This window comes from Sus scrofa, chromosome 15 (genome assembly GCF_054392235.1).
Source record: "Sus scrofa isolate SSC_HxYL_T2T_F1_AM1 chromosome 15, Sscrofa_HxYL_maternal_Yorkshire_Landrace_v2.0, whole genome shotgun sequence".
Lineage (NCBI taxonomy): Eukaryota > Metazoa > Chordata > Mammalia > Artiodactyla > Suidae > Sus > Sus scrofa.
Window position 1 is genome coordinate 154,229,626 of NC_139397.1, and position 20,569 is coordinate 154,250,194.

At 59.8% G+C, this 20,569-nt stretch overlaps 1 protein-coding gene across 8 annotated transcripts; it reads left to right on the forward strand.

Annotated features, from left to right (window-relative positions):
• Positions 1–10: 10 nt before the first annotated feature.
• Positions 11–18,499, forward strand: PPP1R7 (protein phosphatase 1 regulatory subunit 7). Of its 8 annotated transcripts, none has more exon segments than NM_001243902.1 (10): positions 11–92; positions 2,856–2,984; positions 6,429–6,484; positions 7,108–7,173; positions 7,689–7,819; positions 8,129–8,291; positions 9,280–9,396; positions 10,326–10,430; positions 13,408–13,494; positions 18,196–18,499. In NM_001243902.1, coding segments are annotated over 10 exon segments (1,083 nt in total). In that variant the 5' UTR covers positions 11–40; the 3' UTR covers positions 18,373–18,499.
• The last annotated feature ends 2,070 nt before the right edge of the window (positions 18,500–20,569 follow it).

A 20,569-nucleotide genomic window follows, 5' to 3' on the forward strand; every position in this document is an offset into this window, starting at 1 on the left:
CCTGAGGCGACAGATTCCGGAAAGGGGGAGAGCAGCGAACATGGCGGCGGAGCGCGGCACGGGCCAGCAACAGTCGCAGGAGATGATGGAGGGTGAGTGGCCTCGCGGGGCGGCGACCGAAGGGCCCAGCGGGTGGGGGCGGCGGCCCGTACCGGACTTGCCCGAGAGAAACGGGGCGGCGCGCTTCCGGCCGCGGCTTGGGCCCCGCAGCGCGCGCCGTCTGACATCTGCCAGCCGGCAGGGCGGGGGCGGCCCCGGACCTGGGGACCCCGGGCAGAGGCGTAGCGGGCGGCTGGGGAAGTGCCCAACCCAGAGCCAGGGGCGAGAGGCGGGGCGAGCCGGGCGCGTGGGAGGGGACTGAGGGCGCGGTGGTCCCGCAGCCCCGGCGTCGGCCAGCCCGAGGGAGCCTCCCACCGGATCTCTTGAGCCTGACTCGCGAGCCAGGTCCCCCGGCAGCTGACGATGAAACCGGGCACGGGGCTCCCTGGGACCTGCCCGAGTCAGCGTGGCGGGGCTGGAGGAGGGTCCTCGACAGCCCGTGGGTTGTGGGGAAGGGGTGACAAGGAGCCAAGAGTCGAGTTTTAGAATCGACAGCTTTCTGTTTCCAAAGCTATCATAGTTCAAAAAAAACCTACATTTCAACTTTTTTGCTTTGTTGAAAAAAATTATTTGCGTATTGTGTATGCATGTAATTACCTACACACACTTAACCCCGACCCGGAGAGTCAGCGGTGTCTTTGGGTGCTTACACACGGGCGTCCGCAGCTTTCCCAAGAGCAGCCGCTGTCTCGTGTGTGAGGTGCTAGCTAGGGAAGGAAGGGTGGGGAGCCGAGGGGAAAACAGGAAGGCTTGGCATGCTTGGGAGTGGAGGCTGCACAACCAAGGCCCGCTCTTCGCTGAACCTAGAAGGCTAACTGCAAGTCAGCCAGGTTGTGGATAGGCTGCGGGACAGATCATAGATCCTTTCAGGTGAGGGAAGCCGCTTGGATGAGGGCAAGAGGGTGTGAGAGAATGTGACCCGTTTGGAGGAGCGCACAGTCATATTGAGTGGGGGAGGGTGCCAGCGACGCTGGCCAGAGCCGGTCCTGGAAGGGGGCACACGTGAAAGGTCATGGACTTTGAGGCGTTTAGATCTTTTGAGGCAAGGAAGCACCGCTTCTCATCCCCCTTCTTCCCACCTCCCACCTCCCTGGGCTTCCTCTTCACCTGTTTCCTTGTCTTGGTAAATGGCAAATGGCAACCCTAGCAGTTCTCTCTCTCCTGCTCCCACCCATGCGATTAATCACCTCCTTAATGTCTCCAAATGTTCACTACCGCTCCCATTCCTACGGCCCATACCTTGAGCCCGTCCCAAGTCTCCTTGTGTGCTGATCTGCTGTCCCTTGCCCTGCCCCTCAGGATAGTCCCAAGGTTCACTTTGGCTGCCCTTCATTTGCTAAGCCCCGCCCGCCCTGGGCTCAGCCACGCCAGACCATCGTCCAGGAGAACTTGCTGCCCCTTAGCCTTGACCACAGAGTGCCCTGTGCCTGCTAACAGCTAACCTATTAAATGTCTACACGTGTGTCTTGCACATGTTTCGTGCCTGATAGCAGCTCCGAAATGCAAGGGCTGTACCACCTCCTTCTACAGACAAGGGGACTGAAGAAGGAGAAGGAAAAAAGACGCCAAAGCCATGTCTGCCGGGCAAGATGCAAACGCAGGAAGAGCCCTGGCACTCCAGAAATTGTTGGAGTCAAAGATCAGATTTGGATTTTAGAATCAGAGCATTCTCTAGCAATGGAGAATAGATTAAACAGAGCGAGACAAGCCACCGAGAGACCAGTTGGGAGCCCAGGCCCCAGGTCATGAGCAGCTGATCCAAGGCAGCTGTCAGGGCAGGGAGAAGGGATGGCCTGGGAGGTTCGAGGGCTGGCTTTCGTTAGGACGTGCCCACAGTCCTTTCCTGGGTGCTGATTTGCTAGGCCCGGCAGGAGAGGCAAAGATGAAACAGAGCTTCCTTTCCCTCAAGGAGCACACCCTCTGTAGCTAAGTTCTTGTCGAAGAGGAGAGTGGACGTCCAGGGTGGGCGAGGAGTCCAGGGCATCTGTTAGTGCTCCAGGTCTTCCAAACAGGCATCTGGAAGAGGCTGCAAAGAAAGTTAGGAAAAAGGAAAATTATCTGACAGTCTTGCCAAAGGCTTTTTAGGAGTCTGCCTCATCTAGCCGTTGCCTGATTTATTCATTCACAAAATATTTATTTATCAGCCTTCCGAAACTCTGTGCTGGTATCACGGTGCCCTGACACTCAGCGTCAGTGACCTTCCTGGGGCATTTGCACCTCTGGCTGTCTTCTCCTTTTTCATAGAGCTCCCCCTGCCCACAGTCTGATTTGAGTTAGTCTTGATTTCTTTCAGCACGTGGGCCTGTGAACTGGGCTGGTTTTCTTGGCCAAGTGGATAGTGGAGCGTGGACGAAGGTATGTGGCAGCAGGGTCACAGTAGTGCCCTCTACGTGGCATCTAGGCCAGAAGCGAGCGGAACAGGAGGTGCTTCACGTGTTGCCATTAGCGCCTTGAGTCGCAAAGCGCCAGGGCTTTCAGAATGCCTGGCGATTCTCCACGAGTTCCTTGAGGGCAGGAAGAGGTGGTCACTCACCTCCACACCCTGTGGCCTCCCTGCTCTGCCCCCCCCCCAGGCCCCCAGGTCTCCCCTCCACCGGCCACCTCAGAGGGTGCCCGGGACACCCATGGAGCACGCTGAACTCAACAGACGTCTTTGAGCGACGTCTTTGTGATTTGTAACTGGGTATCAGTCTTACATGTTCTTCCAGGAGCCCCTGGAAGCGGGTGTGAGTTCTCATGGCTGTGTGTGGGTTCAGTTGACAGGCGGGTGGAGTCGGAAGAGTCGGGCGACGAAGAAGGGAAGAAGCAGAGCAGCGGGATAGTGGCCGACCTCAGCGAGCACAGCCTGAAGGATGGAGAGGAGCGGGGGCACGAGGAGCCCGAAGGTACCAGGCCCAGATAGGAACCTGCAACTCACTCGGGGGAGGGTGTGCGCTCTGTCGCACAGGATCCGTCCCCAGGAGTGGCATCGGGGTGGATGTGGCCGACGCTGGAGGCCCTCAGTGGGCGGGGCAGGCGGCATGGGTCTAGGAGCTCGTGCCCTCACGGGGCTCCCTGCACCGGCCGTGTGCCCCTGGCACTTGCAGGCAGGATGAGGTTTTTTCTAATTCCACTGAAGGCAAATAGAACTGCTAGTGAGATTGGTACTAGTGTACCATCTGGACCAGAACCGGAACGTTGCTTGATTAACTGTACGTTCGGAAAGCAAGATTTAAAATAAAACATTTTGGCTAACTACTATGCTCTCTCTTCCTACCGTAGTAGCATAAGCTAATGCGACCTTAGAGAAGTCAATTTTGAGGCCCGCTTCACCATTCTTAGAGGCCTGAGGACCAGCTTCTACGTCGTTTTAGTGGTTAGCAACAACAAAATGAAGTCAGAGATGAGAAAAATAAGTTCTCAGCCTGTAAAGGTGGTTTTTTTGCCCTCAACTCAACCATGATCTGAGCCTTTTTGTTTGTTTGCTTACTGAGAAAATCAGTTTACATTGCAGAGTGAAGGAAGCTGTAGAAACAAAGTTTTCCAAGACATTTCATTCGATAAAAAGCAGGTTTTTTACAAACAGTTTGCATGTTAAATCGTCTCTTTATTTTTAACACACTGCCAATCGTATATAGTTTCATCTGCTCACAGAGGAAACACATCAACTCGTTGCGGACTCTCTCTGAGCAGGTTTGAGAAGGTCTTGTACCTTCTGCATTCTCTAAGTTTCTACGGTGTACGGATGTTTAAGGCATTAAAAATCATGCGGGAGTCCCTGTCATTCGTGGCTCAGTGGGAATGAACCCAACCAGCATCCGTGAGGACACAGGTTCGATCCCTGGCCTCACTCAGTGGCTTAAGGATCCGGGTTGCCGTGAGCTGTGGTGTAGGTCGCAGACACGGCTCAGGTCTGGCGTTGCTGTGGCCGTGGCCTGAGACGGCACCTGCAGCTCCACTTCAGCCCTCGCCTGGGACCCTCCATATGCCGTGGGTACAGGCCCGAAAAAGAAATCATGCAAAACTAATTTTTAGAATAACACTGCTCTGTGCCAGGGAAGATGACTGGTAACTATGGCAACCTAATTTCAAGGCAAAAGGAGATTATCACAAAGGTCCCAGTCACCTTACTTCGGAGCTTCAGAGCTGCTGTTCTGGAGGTGGTGTGGGTGGAACGAGTACACGGGAGGATGGGAGAAAGCTCTCACCGCTGCCTGACTTAGTCACGGAAAAGCTGAGCCGGGGGAGTGTCACCTGCCCTCGTGTTTGAACACCGGGCACTGTGGAGGCCGGAAGAGCGGATGGAGCCGTGCTGTGGCCCCCGCCCCCGCCCGGGAGCACAAGCACAAGCTCACTGCCGCGCCCCCAGGTGCCCCTGGCTGCAAAGCGGAGCCTCTGGGCTTGAACCCTGCTCGTCCAGATCTGGCGGTCTTTGCTCCAGCCTGGCAGCTGGTTAGAGGTGGTTTGGGAATGTGCATTTTGTAAACAACAGGACTTGCTCCTACCTGTACAATTGCAGTCTTAAGTTCAAATAAAACAATTTCAAATGTTTCAACTCTTACCTTTCACCTTCCCTGAGTTATTTTATTTATTTATTTGCCTTTTTTTTTTTTAGGGCCACACTTGTGGCATATGGAGGTCCCCAGGCTAGGGGTCTCATCGGAGCTGTAGCCACCAGCCTACACCACAGCCACAGCAACGCCAGATCCGAGCTGCATCTTCGACCTCCACCACAGCTCACGGCAACGCCGGATCTTTACCCCACTGAGCAAGGCCAGGGATCGAACCCACAACCTCACGGGTCCTAGTCGGATTCGTTTCCGCTGTGCCATGACAGGAACTCCCTAAGTTTTTTTTTTTCAAAGATGGATACGTGATAGTGGGGAGGACGGCTGGTAACTTTGCTTCAAGGGCTAAGCTGACCTGTTGAACGGCCTGCCTGGCCGGATGTATTGCAGACAGAACCCTTTAAGCCTTGTGACCACCTGTCCTGGTTTGGACACCAAGTGGCCACACCCAGCCTTCGTCCTCGTCGTCGTCGTGCCTCTTTCCTCCGGACTTCCTGAGTTGGTGCCACTGGCTGTGCTGTCTTGGTCGGGGGTGTCATTTGGGCACGGTTTCGCTCAGCTCCTTTTATTTAATTCTGGGGTTGGTTGATGGTCTGTAGCGCTGTGGCCCACCTAGAGCAAAGGACACATTTTCCGAGTAGCTGTCACTGGTCGTTATGGAAAAGGCACAGTGGGAAGGCTGCGCCGCGCCTTCAGCCAGGGACGCCTTTGTCAGGCTGGTCTGGCCAAGGGGCACAGCCCAGCGCTTGAGCCCCCATCCTCCGGGCCCCAGGGCCTGGGGTGCTGGGAGCCCGCCCCAGCAGAAGCAAGCACCGTTTTGCTGTGGGGAAGAGGCGGCCAGAGGAGCCAGGCAGCATGGCATCGTCACCACAGGCCCGAGGAACACGGGAGGGACAGCGGCCACACCCCCGCGGCGGAGGAGGAGGAGCTCCACCAGGCGGGCGGCCCGGGTCCTCAACAGAAACTCCGCAGAGCGGAAGGAGCCCTGGGGAAAGGTCCTCCAGGCAGGATTCGTGGCCTCAAGCAGACCCTGATGCCAGCGGGTGGGGAGCCTTTAACCCGTTGGCTCCAGTGGGGGCAAGGGAGCCGCCACTCTCCCAGTCCCACTGTCAGGACGCCCGCTCTCCAGGGCCTGGGCCTCGGCCTCCCAGGCAAGAGAGGTGCTGAAATGAATCAGCGGGGCTCTCTGATCGTGTCTGCCGAGCTGTGCTTCATTTCGTTTGGCTCTTTGCAGAGAGGGGTGTTTGTCGACGCCAGGCCTCTTTTCAGAGTGGTGAAGGCACATCCCAGAACATGCGATACGCCCCACGTGATCTGTATCCAAACGACCCGAGTTTTTGCCACACACTGGAAGGGAAAGACTGGGAGGCAGGCTGCCGCCCGTCGCATGGCTCTGGGTCACACCGGGGGCCTCGGGTGGCTTCCTTCCTGGCCACTGGCTGGCTCACCTGAGGCTCCGTTGCCGCCCCCGCCCCCTTTCTGCCGACAGCTTCAGCCTGCATTTCCTTTCTGGGGAAGTTCTGCGGCCCAGATGGAAGTTTGGAGACCTTGGCCAGTGGCTGAATTCAGGAAACAGAACCTTGGAAGGTGACTGGTGCTGGCCGGGCGCTAGCTCTGCCAGGTCGTCCACATCCACGCCCTCCGCCTACAGCCTGCTGGCTCCTCCTCTGCCTTCCAGTTGGCTCCGTGCTCCGGGCAGCCCGACTCAGCTCTCCGCCGCGGGCCCACCGCCTCCTGGAGACCAGGGCTCTGAATGGGCCTCTTTTCTTTTCACTTTTTCAGAAGGACAAGAGCCGCCTGTGGATATGGAAACCATTAACCTGGACCGAGACGCAGAGGTAATGCTACCCGCTCAGCCCAGCCTCCGGGCATGGTGACAGCCCTCTGACCGTCAGGGTGTCTTTCGCAAAGGTGCCAGATTAGTAAGTGAGGTCCCTAGAAGCCCTCTGAGCCTCCCCCGGTGGCGTCAGCTTCCCTGGGTTCTTACTGGTGTGACCTCCAGTGGTCGACCTCACCTTTCCATTTAACCCTCGAGGGCCGGGGAGCAGTTGAAGCACCTGTGACTCATGGGTGTCCGATGACGACACTGTTCCTGGCGGGGTCCTGCATCCCCAGCATCGGAAGAGCACAGGGCATGGACTGTCCGGGAGCGGGGCGGGGGGAGCCAGCCTGCCTCCCCAGCCCGCAGCCGCCACCAGTGGTGACATGATGGGCGGCGTCTCCTCAGAGCCCGGGCAGGGAGGCAGCTCACCTCCCCTGGCGTGGAGGGCCGGTTCCCACGAGGCCACTGTGGCGCATAGCGAAGCCCAAGAGCATCTTGCAGCCCCTCCCGTGTCCCTGTCACCGGCCACCGCAGACCCCGTATGGCACTGGCTCTCGAGTCCTGCCCCAGCCCCCCTGTGGCTCCTGCTCCAGGAAGCACATCCTGCTGGCCGCCAAGCTCGGGTTTTCTTTGTTCCAGGATGTGGATTTGAATCACTACCGCATTGGGAAGATCGAAGGCTTTGAGGTGCTGCGGAAAGTGAAGGTGAGAGGAGCCCCTCCTTCCCCAGGAGGCGATCCTGTGACGCCCCAAAGTACGGCCCCCGAAGGCCCCGCGGAAACCAGGACAGAACTGGTTCTGCGCAAGCAACCGTCCTCGTGAAGGTGCCAGGCTGCCCCAGGCACTGCCAGCGGGCACCCCGTGTCCTGAGCGTGGCAGGGTTTCTGGAACAGTCCGGGAGGCGGGGACTCAGACCTGCTGCCGCCGCCTGCTGTGCCTCAGGTCGGGGCCTGCCTGCTGCTGAGCACACACACCAGGCGCTGGTCCTTAACGCTCTTGCACTCAATCTGTGTTTCAAAACTCGGCGCCCGGAGGCTTCTCTGCTGGGAAACCGCAGCGCCTCCCCACCGAGTGGGGCTGCCTCCGAGCACGGGCGGCGTCTGCCCGTCCTCTCCGAGAGCAGCACCTTTCCCGCCAAACGGGAAGGAAAGGCGGGCCCCCTGGCCTGGTCTCCGGGCCTCCCTGTTGCTTATGTCACCTGTCCCTTTCTGTCCCGCCAGACTCTCTGTCTTCGTCAGAATTTAATTAAATGCATTGAGAACCTGGAGGCGCTGCAGAGCCTTCGCGAGCTGGACCTTTACGACAACCAGATCCGGAAGATCGAGAACCTGGAGGCGCTGACGGAGCTGGAGTGAGTCAGGGGCCCAGGGCCCTGCGGGGGGTGGTCCGCATACCCTGCGCCCCCCTCAGCCTCGGGGGCCTGCCTGGCCCTCCGCTCCCTGGATGCGTCGGCTCTCCACTGCCTCAGCTTGAGTCGAGGCTTCCGGCTGGGATGACATGGTTTTTCCCTCAGCACTGTCCTGTGAGCCCGGGCAGCAGGCATCGGGGTCCCTGGAGGCCCCCCGGCTCCCCCTGCCTTCCTGGGCCGCCACGAGAGTCTGTTGGTTACCACCTGAGTCCGGGGCCTGTGCCCACTGCGAAACCTTTTGCCTGTTCCCAGGATTCTTGATATTTCCTTCAATCTGCTGAGAAGCATCGAAGGGGTCGACAAGTTGACGCGGTTGAAGAAACTCTTCCTGGTGAACAACAAGATAAATAAAATTGAGAACCTAAGCAGCCTACGTCAACTGCAGATGCTGGAGCTGGGATCCAACCGCATCCGGGTAGGTGCAGCGCCCTGGCGGCCGGTCCCTTCGCGAGGGCGGCCCTGCCTGGGCAGGGTGGGTGCGGGGTGCGCTTGGCTGGGTTTTTCACGAGAAGAAGCGCCGCCCAGAGGTCAGTGTTGATAAGAAAGCGGCCGGTGCAGGGTCCAGCCTTTCCTCTGCACGTGGACTTCACTCGCCCTCCACCCGCCTCGGGACAGAGCTCGCAGCAAAGCGCCCAGCCGCGCTCCGCCCAAGGCCCGTGCTCTGCTTCTGCGTGCGCCGCGCCTGGTTTTCTGCTGAGCCTCTGAGAGCCGAGTGCCAAGCACAGCCGGGGTGGCGGCCGTGACCCTGCCCCACGCCAGGGCCGCAGGATGGAGCCGGCTGCTCGCACACGGTGGCCGTCCTACTCGGACCCCTGTGCGCCCTGGGTCAGGCCCCGGGGCAGCCCTAGCTGATGCCCCAGCGTCTAGATCGGGCTCTGCCTGCCCTCTGAGGGGGACACTGGACAGAGTGGGGCTGCCAGGCCTGGGCAGACGGTCCGGGACATAGAAGCAGATGGAGTGGTCTGCCCGCTGATTCGGAGCCGCTGGGATGGGCCTGGGGGGGCGTCCTGGGGGCTCACAGGACTGTCGGCCCTGCGTCTGCCAGCTCCACCGGGAGGGGGCCTCTGCCTCTGCCGGCAGAAGGGAGCCCGTTTCAGGGAGCCCCGCGTAGAGGAACGAAACACGTGTCAGCTCAGAGTTGTAGAACCGGGGGGCGTGGGCGGCCCGCCGACTGTCCCCCGGAACCTGAGCTCTGTGAGGGAGCCCAAGGGGGAGGGCGCCCCCCGCCCCGGGCCTCTCTCCCTCACGCTGTCCCTTCACGCCAGGTGACCCTGGGCACCTTCCGCGGCCGGGGTGGGGCGTGCCTCGCCGACACCCAGGGCTGGGGTCCAGGGAGCGCTGTCCCCTCGCCCAGGGCCCTTCCTTCTCTGGTGCCTCACTGCGCCCCGTCCTGACTTTCACAGGCAATTGAAAATGTCGACACGTTAACTAACCTGGAGAGTCTGTTTTTGGGGAAAAACAAGATCACAAAACTTCAGAACCTCGACGCGCTCACCAACCTGACGGTGCTCAGCATGCAGGTAGGGCCCCCCCTTCCCCCCCGCTGGGCCTGCCGCACAGCCAGGCCCACATCCTTCCCCGGCTCCGTCTCGGAGAGCAGCACCCGCGCTGTCGGCGAGCAGTTCACAGCTGTAGTCGCACATGACACCCGCTGAACTAAAATTCCCTTCTCGAAGCGTCACCTTTTCCTAATAAAGGCCCTAGGCGGTTTTTAGCCAAGGGCGCCCTCAGAAGGTTGAGCTGCAGTTCCAGAGCCTTCGAAAGTGTTGGGCTCCACAGTGGAAGTGAGCCCCCCACGTCTGTGCAGAGGTTGTGCAGCCCGCGTTCGGGGTGGGCAGGCATCTGGAGGTGCAAACAGGTGGCACCAGACCTTGAGGCGGGTACGATGGGTGTTCTGGGGACAGGGCCCCGCCACATGGGCCCCACACACCACACGTGCCTGGGGTTCTGAAGACTCTCCCCGCCTTGGCTGCACCCACGGCAGGCCACAGTTCCCAGGCCAGGGATCGAACCCGCGCCACAGCAGTGACCCAAACCACTGCAGTGACAAGGTCGGATCCTTAACCTGCTGAGCCGTAAGAGAACTCCCCACAGACTTCTTTCAGGAGAGGCCACTGTGTGTTAATGTGGGCTCTAACGGGAATTTATTTTTAGAAAGTCTGCGATTTTGACTTTTTGAATGACTAAATTAAAGGAGGAAGACCTTCCCCAAGTTGACAAAAAAAGTGCACTCTTTGCATAAAAGGCTGGACTCCTTCTGCATGGCGTTTAACCCAGCACAACAGACTCGAAACCTCGCTCTCTCTGCCCGCACGCAAGTGCTGTCCGGCCGCCTCAGCGGAACGCACGCCCTGTCGGGCGTCTCTGGGAAAAGCAGCCCTTTTGCCGAAAAGCCACTTTGTTGCCCACGTCCACGCTGCCTGACGCCTGTCGGCTCTCCCTCTTGCAGAGCAACCGGCTGACCAAGATCGAGGGCCTGCAGAGCCTGGTGAACCTGCGGGAGCTCTACCTCAGCCACAACGGCATCGAGGTCATCGAGGGCCTGGACAGCAACGTAAGCCGCGCCGGCCGGGTGGCAGGGCGGGCGGCGGGGCTGGGCTGCGCCCCCCAGGCGGCTCCTGGAGACCTTCCACCCCCGGCTTGGCTTGCTGGGCCCTGCGGCCCAGGCAGCCTGTGCCGAGCTGGGCTGCTTGGGGGCAGGTTCGCCCACAGCCCTGGAGGCGTTTGGGGAGATTATAAAAAGGAACCTCTAGGAGTTCCCGTCGTGGCGCAGTGGTTAACGAGTCCGACTAGGAACCATGAGGTTGCAGGTTCGATCCCTGGCCTCGCTCCGTGGGGTAAGGATCTGGCGTTGCCGTGAGCTGTGGTGTAGGTCGCAGACGCGGCTCGGATCCCGCGTTGTTATGGCTGTGGTTTAGGCCAGCAGCTACAGCTCCAATTCAACCCCTTGCCTGGGAACCTCCACATGCCGCGGGAGCAGCCCTAGAAATGGCAAAAACACACACACACAAAAAGGAACCTCTAGCTGCTCCCAGGTGCCCCTGTAGCTCAGAGGGCCAGCAGCGCCCCTCGGCCCAGAGCTCCCGCTCCACCAGCCCTCGGGCGCCAGGCAGAGAGGGTGGCACGGGCCCTGAGCTCCCAGGGGCCTGCCCCCCTCAGCTGCCCTAGGGCAGCATGTGAGACAAATGAAAACTTCTACTCAGTGAGTTTTACTGCTTTTTTTTTGTTCCTGTTTTGTTTAGTTGCCAGCAAATGCAGTCAGACTGGTCACCTCCATCAGAACCTCTCCCCTTAGCCCAGGCCCCTTTGGCCCCGGTGCCGCAGCCCCTGGCCCTAGTCACCGTTAGTAATGTTTCAAGGGGAAATCCACATTCTGATTTCATTTCACCAGCATCTCTGTAACATTTTGGAAAATCTAGTAAGTCTGGTCACCTCCCTGCCCTCAGCCAAATGGAGGGTTTGCAGATCGGGTGTGTAAACAGGGTGCCCGCTCGGGCGGAGCAGGACGGGAGGTTGAGGCCACGTCTGAGGTGGGACTATGTCCAGAGGCCGGGGGGCTGGAGCTGGCCAGCGTCCCTTTCAGTGCCACCGCCTCCCGGAGGGCCCGCCAGGGACAGTGAGCGGCCAGATCCCGGGCAAACAGGACGGGGTAAGGCTTTGGAATTGAACCCGCAGTCCGGCTTCAGCGCCAGCCCGCCTGGGGCCTCTGCCACAAAACAGGCAGGAAAAGCAGCCGTGGCTTTGAAGGCAGTTCTGTCAGTAGCCGTCAGAATCAGATGTGAGTTTTTCCTCTGGGCTCTTGATCCAACCGGAGACCAGACTCTCGCCAGGTCTCTTCCAAGCTTTGTCCCTCAGCTGGACTTACCTGCGCGCCGTGAGACCAGGAAAGAAGGGTCTTTGCTCCCCGTGGCAGGTCCGCCGTCCCGACCCCACGAGCGCCCCGTCCCCCACCGCCCGGCCGCCTCTGCTCTGGTGCGTCCCTCACGCTCGGGGTCACTGTCTGGCAGTGACGGTTGCTGCTGTGGACGTGGTCTCTGCCCTGCTTGCTCTGCCCACCCTGTCCCCTCCTTTTATTTTTTTTTAAGTAATGCTTACTTTCCTGCTTTCGAACGAGCTTTTAAAACACTGCCCAGCTTCCAGCACAACACGAAGTAGTGCTGAGCATGCAGTGGAACCCACGTGCTCAGGGGTTCGGGGCCGGTTCTGGCAGCCGCACGCCCCCTGTGCCCTGTGCTGAGGCCACCTTAGCTCTGCCGGTTCCTGGGCTCGGGTGGAGCAGGGGCAGTGGGCCTGCCTCGCTTCACTACCCACCGTGTCCCTCTCCTACGCCCCTGTTTGTTCAGAAAAACCCCAAACCCCTCAGGTAGGAGCATCCTGGTGCACTGTAGTCACCCCGCCATCTGAGCCGCCACCCGCGCCATGGGTGAAAGGGTGCCTTGCCATGGCTGAGCCCAGATTCCAGGGGCGCTCACCCAGCCCTCGGGGGTTCAGCAGAGCTGCTGGCCACCTGCTGGGGGTCGTTTTTATTTTATTGAGACTTTTTTTATTTTCTCTTAAAACCTAGGGAATTTGGAATCAGAATCCCAGGAACGTGAAATGGAAGAACGGGAGCCCGATGTCAGAAGTGGGCACGGCAGGGCGGGGAGGGGGTGCTGCGTGTGGCGGCTCCGTTTGGTCTTAGAAAAACTTGCCCATTGGCTTCACTCTACAGAAAGCAACGCGAGCTTTAAAAACCCTCAGCTTCTACAGTTCTATTCAGCCTTTTCTGTTAAATCTTGAAACTCTGTGAACTTAAACTACTCCCCAGGCTCGGCTGGTGTGTGTTGGAAAGTAGGCATCTGCTGAGGTTTTTGAATGGCAGGTCAGGATGCGCTAAAGACACGGTGGTGTCCCCGAGAGGAAGGGCCAAGCCCCCGACACTGCTCAGCGGGCCGAGCGCCCCTCGCCTCTTCCTGTAAACTCCAGGCCAGCTCCAGGCGTTCCACTCCCTGCCCCTTCCTCCGGCGGCCTCCTGCTGGGAGGAGGGCCCTTCCGGGAGCCCGTGTGGGGCCTGGGCGGTTCCCTCCCCTCGCCGAGCCCCAGATTCCCCAGCCCTAGAGGGAGGAAGAAATACTATGTCAGGGCCACTTGGAATTGTGTGCTTCCTTGCGATAACACAGAAGCCACGTGGATACCGACCTGCCCCCTTCAGAGCCCATCCCCAGGCCTCCTCCCTCTGCCTCGGGCAGGTGTTTATCTGCTCCTCCCAGGACAGGGCACTTTCCTGGGATCCTTGTGGGCGAGGACCTGTGAGTCTGATGGCGCAAATGCTGGTGACAAGGGCTCGGGGAGGTGGGTGTGAGGATTCGGGTGTCAACAAAACCAGTCCGGCCCAGGGGGCGACGTCACCGCGTTCTGAGAAGCAGCCCCCCGCACCGCACTCCCCCCGCCCCCCCGCGCGGCTCCGAGCTCTGTCCCCAAGGCCCTGTGCACGGCCACGCAGTCATCGCTGAACTGAGGTGACCCAGGCGAAATTTTATCTCCTCGTGCAGAACAAGCTCACCATGTTGGACATCGCGTCGAACAGGATCAAAAAGATTGAAAACGTCAGCCATCTAACCGAGCTGCAGGAATTCTGGGTAAGTGCGGATCTCGCGGGCAGGCGGCGCTTCCGCTACGCTGGTCCTTCTGAGTCAGGTGTTTGCGGGAAGGAGGAACTTCGGCCCTGGGGGCCGGGCGTGGAGTGGCATTGCCCACGGGCCCCGGGACTTGGCTCCCGCTGCCGTCTGTGGCCTGGCGGCACCCGGGAGCTTATTAAAGATGCAGGGTCCTTGGCCTGTCGCACCCCAGGTGCAGACTGAATTGCAACTGGCAAGAAGATTCTGGGTGGCTGCCGAGCATGTGGAAGGGCGAGAAACCCCAGTCTGTGCCCTTGGGCCCTGGGATGGCACGTGCCCGCAGTGCAGGTCCATCCCTGCACCACGGAAGGGCTGTCGGGGCCTCCGCAGTCAGCCCTGTGGGGGTTTGCCTCGGGTCTGCCTCAGGCGTAGGTGTGGTTCCAGGCCCAGTGTGGCAGAGCCCGCAGAGAGGAACAGGCCGTCGGCAGCCTCAAGGCCGCTCCGACAGGTTTGCGGAGTGACCCCCAAGCCGAGCGTCGGTGTCAGGGCTGCACGCGGATGTTCTGCGGCACCTTAGTTGCCTGTCCCCAGGCCCCGGGGTCATGGCCCCTGCAGGTGCTGCTGCGCCCTCCACCCTGTGACGACCGTGAGCCTGGTGAGCCTTGTCCCTGACGTGCTCAGGCTGCACCGAGAATTGTGCCGTGTCTCAGGCGTGGCTCTTCCTTGCCCAGCCATCCTGCTCAGCCTGCTCGCGTCCACGTGGCTTCCCTTCCCCATCTTCGAGGTCATCCAGGTTTCCTTAGAACACAGGTGGCCGCTGAGAAGAGGTCCCGGGCCCCCACCCGTTCTTTTTGGCTGCACACTCAGCATGTGGAAGAAGTTCCCAGACCAGGGATCACACCTGCACCACAGCAGCGACCCAAGTCACAGCAGTGACAACACTGAATCCTTAACCCACCGAGTCACCAGGGAACTCCCTTGCCCCTTAGAAATGGCACTCGGGAGTTCCCGTCGTGGCGCAGTGGTTAACGAATCCGACTAGGAACCATGAGGTTGCGGGTTCGGTCCCTGCCCTTGCTCAGTGGGTTAACGATCTGGCGTTGCCGTGAGCTGTGGTGTAGGTTGCAGACGCAGCTCGGATCCCACGTTGCTGTGGCTCTGGCGTAGGCCGGTGGCTACAGCTCCGATTGGACCCCTAGCCTGGGAACCTCCATATGCCGCGGGAGCGGCCCAAGAAATAGCAACAACAACAACAACAACAAAAAACAAAAGACAAAAAAAAAAAAAAAAAAAAGAAATGGCACTCGGTCTTGGATGTTGTCAGGAGTGATGCCAGAGCGAGGCCAGAACCAGCACTCGGAAGGCTGGGGATTGGAGTTCCCATGTGTGGCTTAGTGAGCTGAGGACCTGACCTTGTCTCTGTAAGGACACGGGTTTGAGCCCTGGCCTCGCTCAGTGGGTTAAGGATCCAGCGTTGCTGTAAGCTACAGCACAGGCTGGCAGCTACAGCTCCAATTCAGCCCTCGCCTGGGAACTTCCATGTGCCGCCAGTGCAGTCCTAAAAAGACAAAAAACAAGAAAGTCTGGGGGAGACGAGCAGGCCACCATAAGCCCGTGGGTGCGGTGTTCAGCCCAGCCCTGGAGGAAGGTGCGTGCGGCCTAGGGTAAGCTGGCTGGGCCGGAGCGAAGGGGTTTGGGTCTGAGGAGGCCAGGGACTCCCAGAGAAAAACCAGCCAGCCAGAAAAAGGAGTTCAGCAACAGAGGCCCTGAGGGTGGAAAATTTAGGGAGCAGGTTTGGGAAGCCAGCTGATACCGAAGCAGTGCAAGGCGTGATTCCTTCTGTGTGTCCTGCCAGGGGACAGAGCGTGGGACGTGAGGCAGGGCAGACAGCCCGGCACCCTGGCCCCCGGGAGGCAGGCGGGCTGGCAGTCTCTGGAGGCTGACAGCCTTGACCCTGAGGCTGGCAGAGGAAGTCTGATTCTTGGACCCGGCACGGGCAGAGCTGGCAGAGTGCTTCCCGGGTCCAGGCGCTCCCCTGATCTGAGATCAGTTCCCCGCTTCACCGCAGAGGGATCGGATTCCAGGAGGGGAAGCTGCCAAGCGGGAAGCTTCAAACTCTGTCCGGCGCGCGTGCCGTGTGGGATCCGTCCTGGGCTGTGAGCTAGCCCGAGGGAGAGACGGGAAACGGGCTCCGTGAAGCTTTCCTGCCCCGGAGCCTGTGGGTTTGAGTTTCTGTCTGTGCTGCTGATGTTACTGGAGCTGCGGATTTGTCCGTCCCTCTCCTCAGGCCGTCAGTTCCTGTTCAGTGTGTTTGGAAGGTTCATGTTCGGTCCACGCGCGCTGAGGACTGTCATGGCCTCTGGGTGGACTGTCCCTTCGTCCTGTGGAGCCTCCTGGTGCGTTACTGTCCCCCCCTCGTCCTGGAGTCCGCCTTCTGTTACCAACAGCCGCTCCCCCCATCTCGCGGTACCGCCGTCTCAGCTGTCTCTCTCCATCCGTTCACGCCTTTTTTTTTGGCCTTTTTAGGGCCGCTCTCGCGGCCCATGGAGGTTCCCAGGCTAGGAGTCCAGTTGGAGCTGTAGCCGCCAGCCTACACCAGAGCCACAGCAACGTAGGATCTGAGCCGCATCTGCAACCTGCACCACAGCTCACGGCAACAGCAGATCCTTAACCCACGGAGTGAGGCCAGGGATCGAACCCGCGTCCGCGTGGATGTGAGTCGGGTTCGTTTTCTGCTGAGTCACGACGGGAACTCCCACCTGAAGCATTTTAACATTTTTTTTGTTGTGCAGCCTGTTGCAAACCAATTCTTTCAGCTTTGATTTGTCCAAAAAAAACGTGTATTTTTGCCTGCCTCTTTGAAGGAGAGTACACAGTTTTCGTTTGATGCGGTTTTTCCCTGAGACAGCACCTTGTCCACTGCGCTCTGGTTCGCGTGGTTTATGACCAGAGCTTTGTTCCCTTATGTGTAACGTGTCTCTTTCCTGGGACTGCTTTTTAATGTGTTCTTTTAATCGCTGTTGCTTTTTGCAACTTGAGTGCGATGCTGGTTCTAAGGCTTACTGAGTGGTTTGGATCTGAGAATTGATAGTTTTTATCAAATGCAGAAAACCCTCTTTGGAAATTATTTCTTCACACAGTTTTTCTGCCCTTCCTCCCCAGTTTCCTTCTGCAAATCCAGTTGTATGTGTGTTGTCACTGGGCAGCAGGGAGGCTCCGGCCTCCTACCACCCCCACCCCCGACCCCCAGCCGGGGCTTTTGTCTCTCGTGCTTCCACGGTCCGGTTGCTGTTTCTCTGTCTCCGAAATCAGGATGTCCTGCTTCGCTGTCCACCTGCTGGAATCTCAGATGCCGTGCGTCTCAACTCTAAGAAAACGCGTGGCGTGTGTTTTATGGGGTGTCCCTTTCCTCACCGGGGTCACACTTCCTTTCCATCCTTCCCTCACACATTTAGTAATTTTTTGTTCGATGCCAAGCACTGGGATGCTAAATTGTGTCGGGCTTTTGCTGTTCTCCTTAAAGTGTGTTTCGTCGGGCTTTTTATGTGGCAGGCAGTCGAGTCACTGCTTGAGGCTTTCGAGGCTCAGGAAAGCCTTCTCAGCATGCAGCTGGGAAGCCTGCCCTGCAGGCCTGTCTGCTCTGCTTGGGGCTTCGTTCTGTCCTGGGCCCTCGGCCCCCTGGCCCTCGTCGTTCCCCAGCTGCTTGCAGCCAGCAGTCCGGGGACCCCAGGCGGACTCCTGGAGCCTTTACCCTGCCTAGCTTGCTCGTCTCCAGAAATCGCAGCTGCCACCGCCTGCGGTCTACATGCAGCCCCTCACCTCCGTGGGGCCCCCACCCTCCCTGTGATCCAGAACGTCCTCAGGCGGGGGCCAGGGTGGGTCCCAGTCCGGCGCCTGGACAGAGCCGTTCCACCCGCGCCTGTGCTGGCTCCTCGCCTGCATGGAGGCAGCTCTGCACGTGGGGTTCTCGTGGCCTTCCACCACGTTCTTTGGAAACTGGAAGAACGGGGGGCCGGTCTCTCAGAGCCCCAGCAGAAGGGCCGCGGCGTCCGCTTGACGGACAGTTTGGACCGAGCGGGAGCAGACACCGTGACGGGTGCTCCGACCCGGAGGTCCTCGGTGCCCTCGCCGTGCCGGCGCTCTGAAAAGTGAGAGGGCCCCTGGCGGAGGCCGGTCCCCCCACCACCCATGGGCCTTGGCGGGGCCAGGACGGGGACCTAACCTGCTCTGAGCCTGTCCTGACACCACGCATCTGGGACGGGCGCCGGCCGTGAGGGGTCAGCCCTGGCATTTCCGCCCCGTAGACAGGGCGGGCGGCCCAGGGAGCAGGCCACAGAGGCCACTCGTGGGCAGGCCCCTGGGCATCAGGCGGCGTGGCCTCAGTGTGCTGGCCAGGGTGCAACTGGAGCACTGTCGGGCCTTGGCAGCAGTGATGAGGATGGGCTGGTGGGGGACACGGGGTGGGGCGGGCTGTGATCGCCGTGGCTCCATCTTCGCCCTGCTGCACAGAACATGGATTTGGCCTGTCGACGTGCCAGGCGCAGGCTGGACAGGTAGCTCGGATGCTGCCCAAAGGCGGCCAGGCCAGGGCATGCCAGCAGGGATGGCTGGAAGGCTGCTGGGTGCCAGTCACCCGTCTTCTGAGTGGGGGCCTCCCACCACGTGGGGGGGCTCGGGGCTGTCGTGCTCCGACGGCTCTCCTGACGCACACGTGTCCCCCAGATGAACGACAACCTCCTGGAGAGCTGGAGTGACCTGGATGAGCTCAAGGGCGCCAAGAGCCTGGAGACGGTGTACCTGGAGCGGAACCCCCTGCAGAAGGACCCCCAGTACCGGCGCAAGATCCTGCTGGCGCTGCCCACCGTGCGGCAGATCGACGCCACCTTCGTCCGCTTCTGAGCCGCACCGCGGCCCCGGCCTCCCTCAGAAGAGCCTCCTGGCTGCGGTTTTTAATCCTCCCGTTGCTCCTGAGTCGTCACTATCGACAGTCACAAACGCAATGGCAATAAAAAGGCACCGAGTGAAAGGCCCGTGTGTGACGCCGCTCCGCTCGCGCCCCGGGACGCCAGCTCTGTCGCCTCCGGCTGCACTGAGCTCGAGCCAGCGGCCCACGGCCGGGGCGCCCCGCGTGGCGAGGGCACGACCCTGTGTTTCCCTGTCTCCGGGGGAGGCGAGGCCCCGGCGGGCGTCGGGGCGGACGCCAGGGTGTTTGCCCGTCGGCCGAGACTGGCGTCTCAGGCCCGTGGTGCCAGGTTCGTTTTCTGTATGAAGTAACCAAACCGCGGGCAAGGACGACGGGGCCTGTGTGCCGCGCGCGACCCAGCGCACCCTCCTGAGCAGTGGCTGCACGCCGGGCCTTGCTGACGTGCCTAACCCGAACCCCGCACCCGCACCCGCATGCACGCGCGCACACACCCCCGCCCGCAGTGCCGCCGGCGGCCAAGCCCACCTGGCTCTCCCTGCAGGGACCCCCCACCCCGTCACCCCTTGTGCGCAGCTGGATCCGTGCACGACCAACATCGGCCACCCCCCAGATGGGCCAGGGGCCTTGTCGTCGCTTGGGCTCTCGGGTGTTTGTCCCCCTCTGCGGAACGGTCCCGAGGCCCCGGCCCCAGGTTCAGGAGCCCCTGCGCCTCATGCAGCTGCGTCCGTTCTAACTTCTACTTGTTCCAATGAAAATAAAACTTCGCGTCCTCGGCAGCACATGCCCCAGCAGTCGCCCACCCGCCCGGCGCCGTCCTCCCAGGAGGCCCTGCTGGACAGCGCTGCCCTGGAGCCTGTCAGAGCCCCGGGCAGCCCGCCCGGAGGCCTCAGGGCTCGGGCGCGTCCAATTCCCGACTCAGATCTTCACCGACGCAAACCGCGTCACCAGATCTGGGAGCAGGAGCAAAGCGGGGTCGCAGGGTCGGGACGGCCCCAGCACCAGCTCTTCACTGGGACCCTAGAATTTTGCCCCAGCCAAACGCTGTCTGGGAACAAGAAAGGCATTTGTAGGCGGTCCCACTGTGGGACAACGGGATTGGTGGCGTCTCTGCAGGGCTAGGACGCAGGTTGGATCCCCAGCCCCTCACAGCAGGTTAAGGATCCAGCGGTGTCGCAGCTGCAGCGTAGGTCCCAACTATGGCTTGGATCTGACCCCTGACCTGGGAACCCCATACACTGGGGGGAGGGCAAAAAAAGTATTTAAAAAAAAAAAAAAAGACATTTTCAGACACACAAGGATTCAGGGTTTGAGCCCTTGCTGAAAAAATGATGTGGAGAAGTCCTCCCGGACAAAAAAATGAATCCAAATAAAGACCTGAAAAAAGGGAAAGATAGGGTTGGGAAGCAAAAGCACTAAAAGCCAGCAAAATTTTGGTACAAAAGTATGAATTTGGTTGTTGAGCTACTCAGAGAGGCTGGGACACAAATCCTGACACACCTGCCCCTAAAACAATGACTGATCCGACCCGCAGGGTTGGTTTTAAATCTGGAGGTTGAGCCCGTGCGTGGCAAGTAGAAACAGAGGTCGTGCAGAAGGAAGGGAGCGGTAGCTCGTCAAGTTTGTGGAGCATACAAGTTTACAGCAACTCCTCATAGAACCAAAAGCTATGAAGCAGCCAACCTGCAAACGGGCGGAGAAAAGCTTCAAGCAAAGAGGACACTAGAGAGGTTTGAGGAAGCCGCAGACAGACACGGGGACGAGTCCGAGTCTGAGCACCTGTCCTTCCCCACCAGGGACAGGAGACCTCCCCAGAGACACAACATGGTACAAAACAGAAGGGGTAGGTTTGCTAAATCCAGCACAATCCTGATTTTCATGCCATTTGACTTTTTGAGAAACTTCTTAAACTCCAACATTTATATGGGAGAAAAAGCACATTGAACCTTGAAACTTAAAGTTCAGTCAACTTTGAAAATAAGTCAAAAGTGGTTTCCTGCCAGAATCTAAAAGCTACAAACCCAGGAGTTCCCATCCTGGCTCAGCAGTATGGAGCCAGACTAGCATCCGTGAGGACACGGGTTGGATCCCTGGCCTCGCTCAGTGGGTTAGGGATCCGGCGTGGCTGTGAGGTCCCAGAGGCGGCTGAGATGGCTGTGGCTGTGGTGTAGGCCG

Coding starts and splice junctions, on each gene's coding strand:
- PPP1R7 (XM_005654201.4), top strand. CDS start 41: ATGGCGGCGGAGCGCGGCACGGGCCAGCAACAGTCGCAGGAGATGATG. Junction 8,292..9,279: donor TGGGATCCAACCGCATCCGG/GTAGGTGCAGCG, acceptor TGACTTTCACAG/GCAATTGAAAATGTCGACAC. Junction 9,397..10,325: donor TGACGGTGCTCAGCATGCAG/GTAGGGCCCCCC, acceptor TCCCTCTTGCAG/AGCAACCGGCTGACCAAGAT.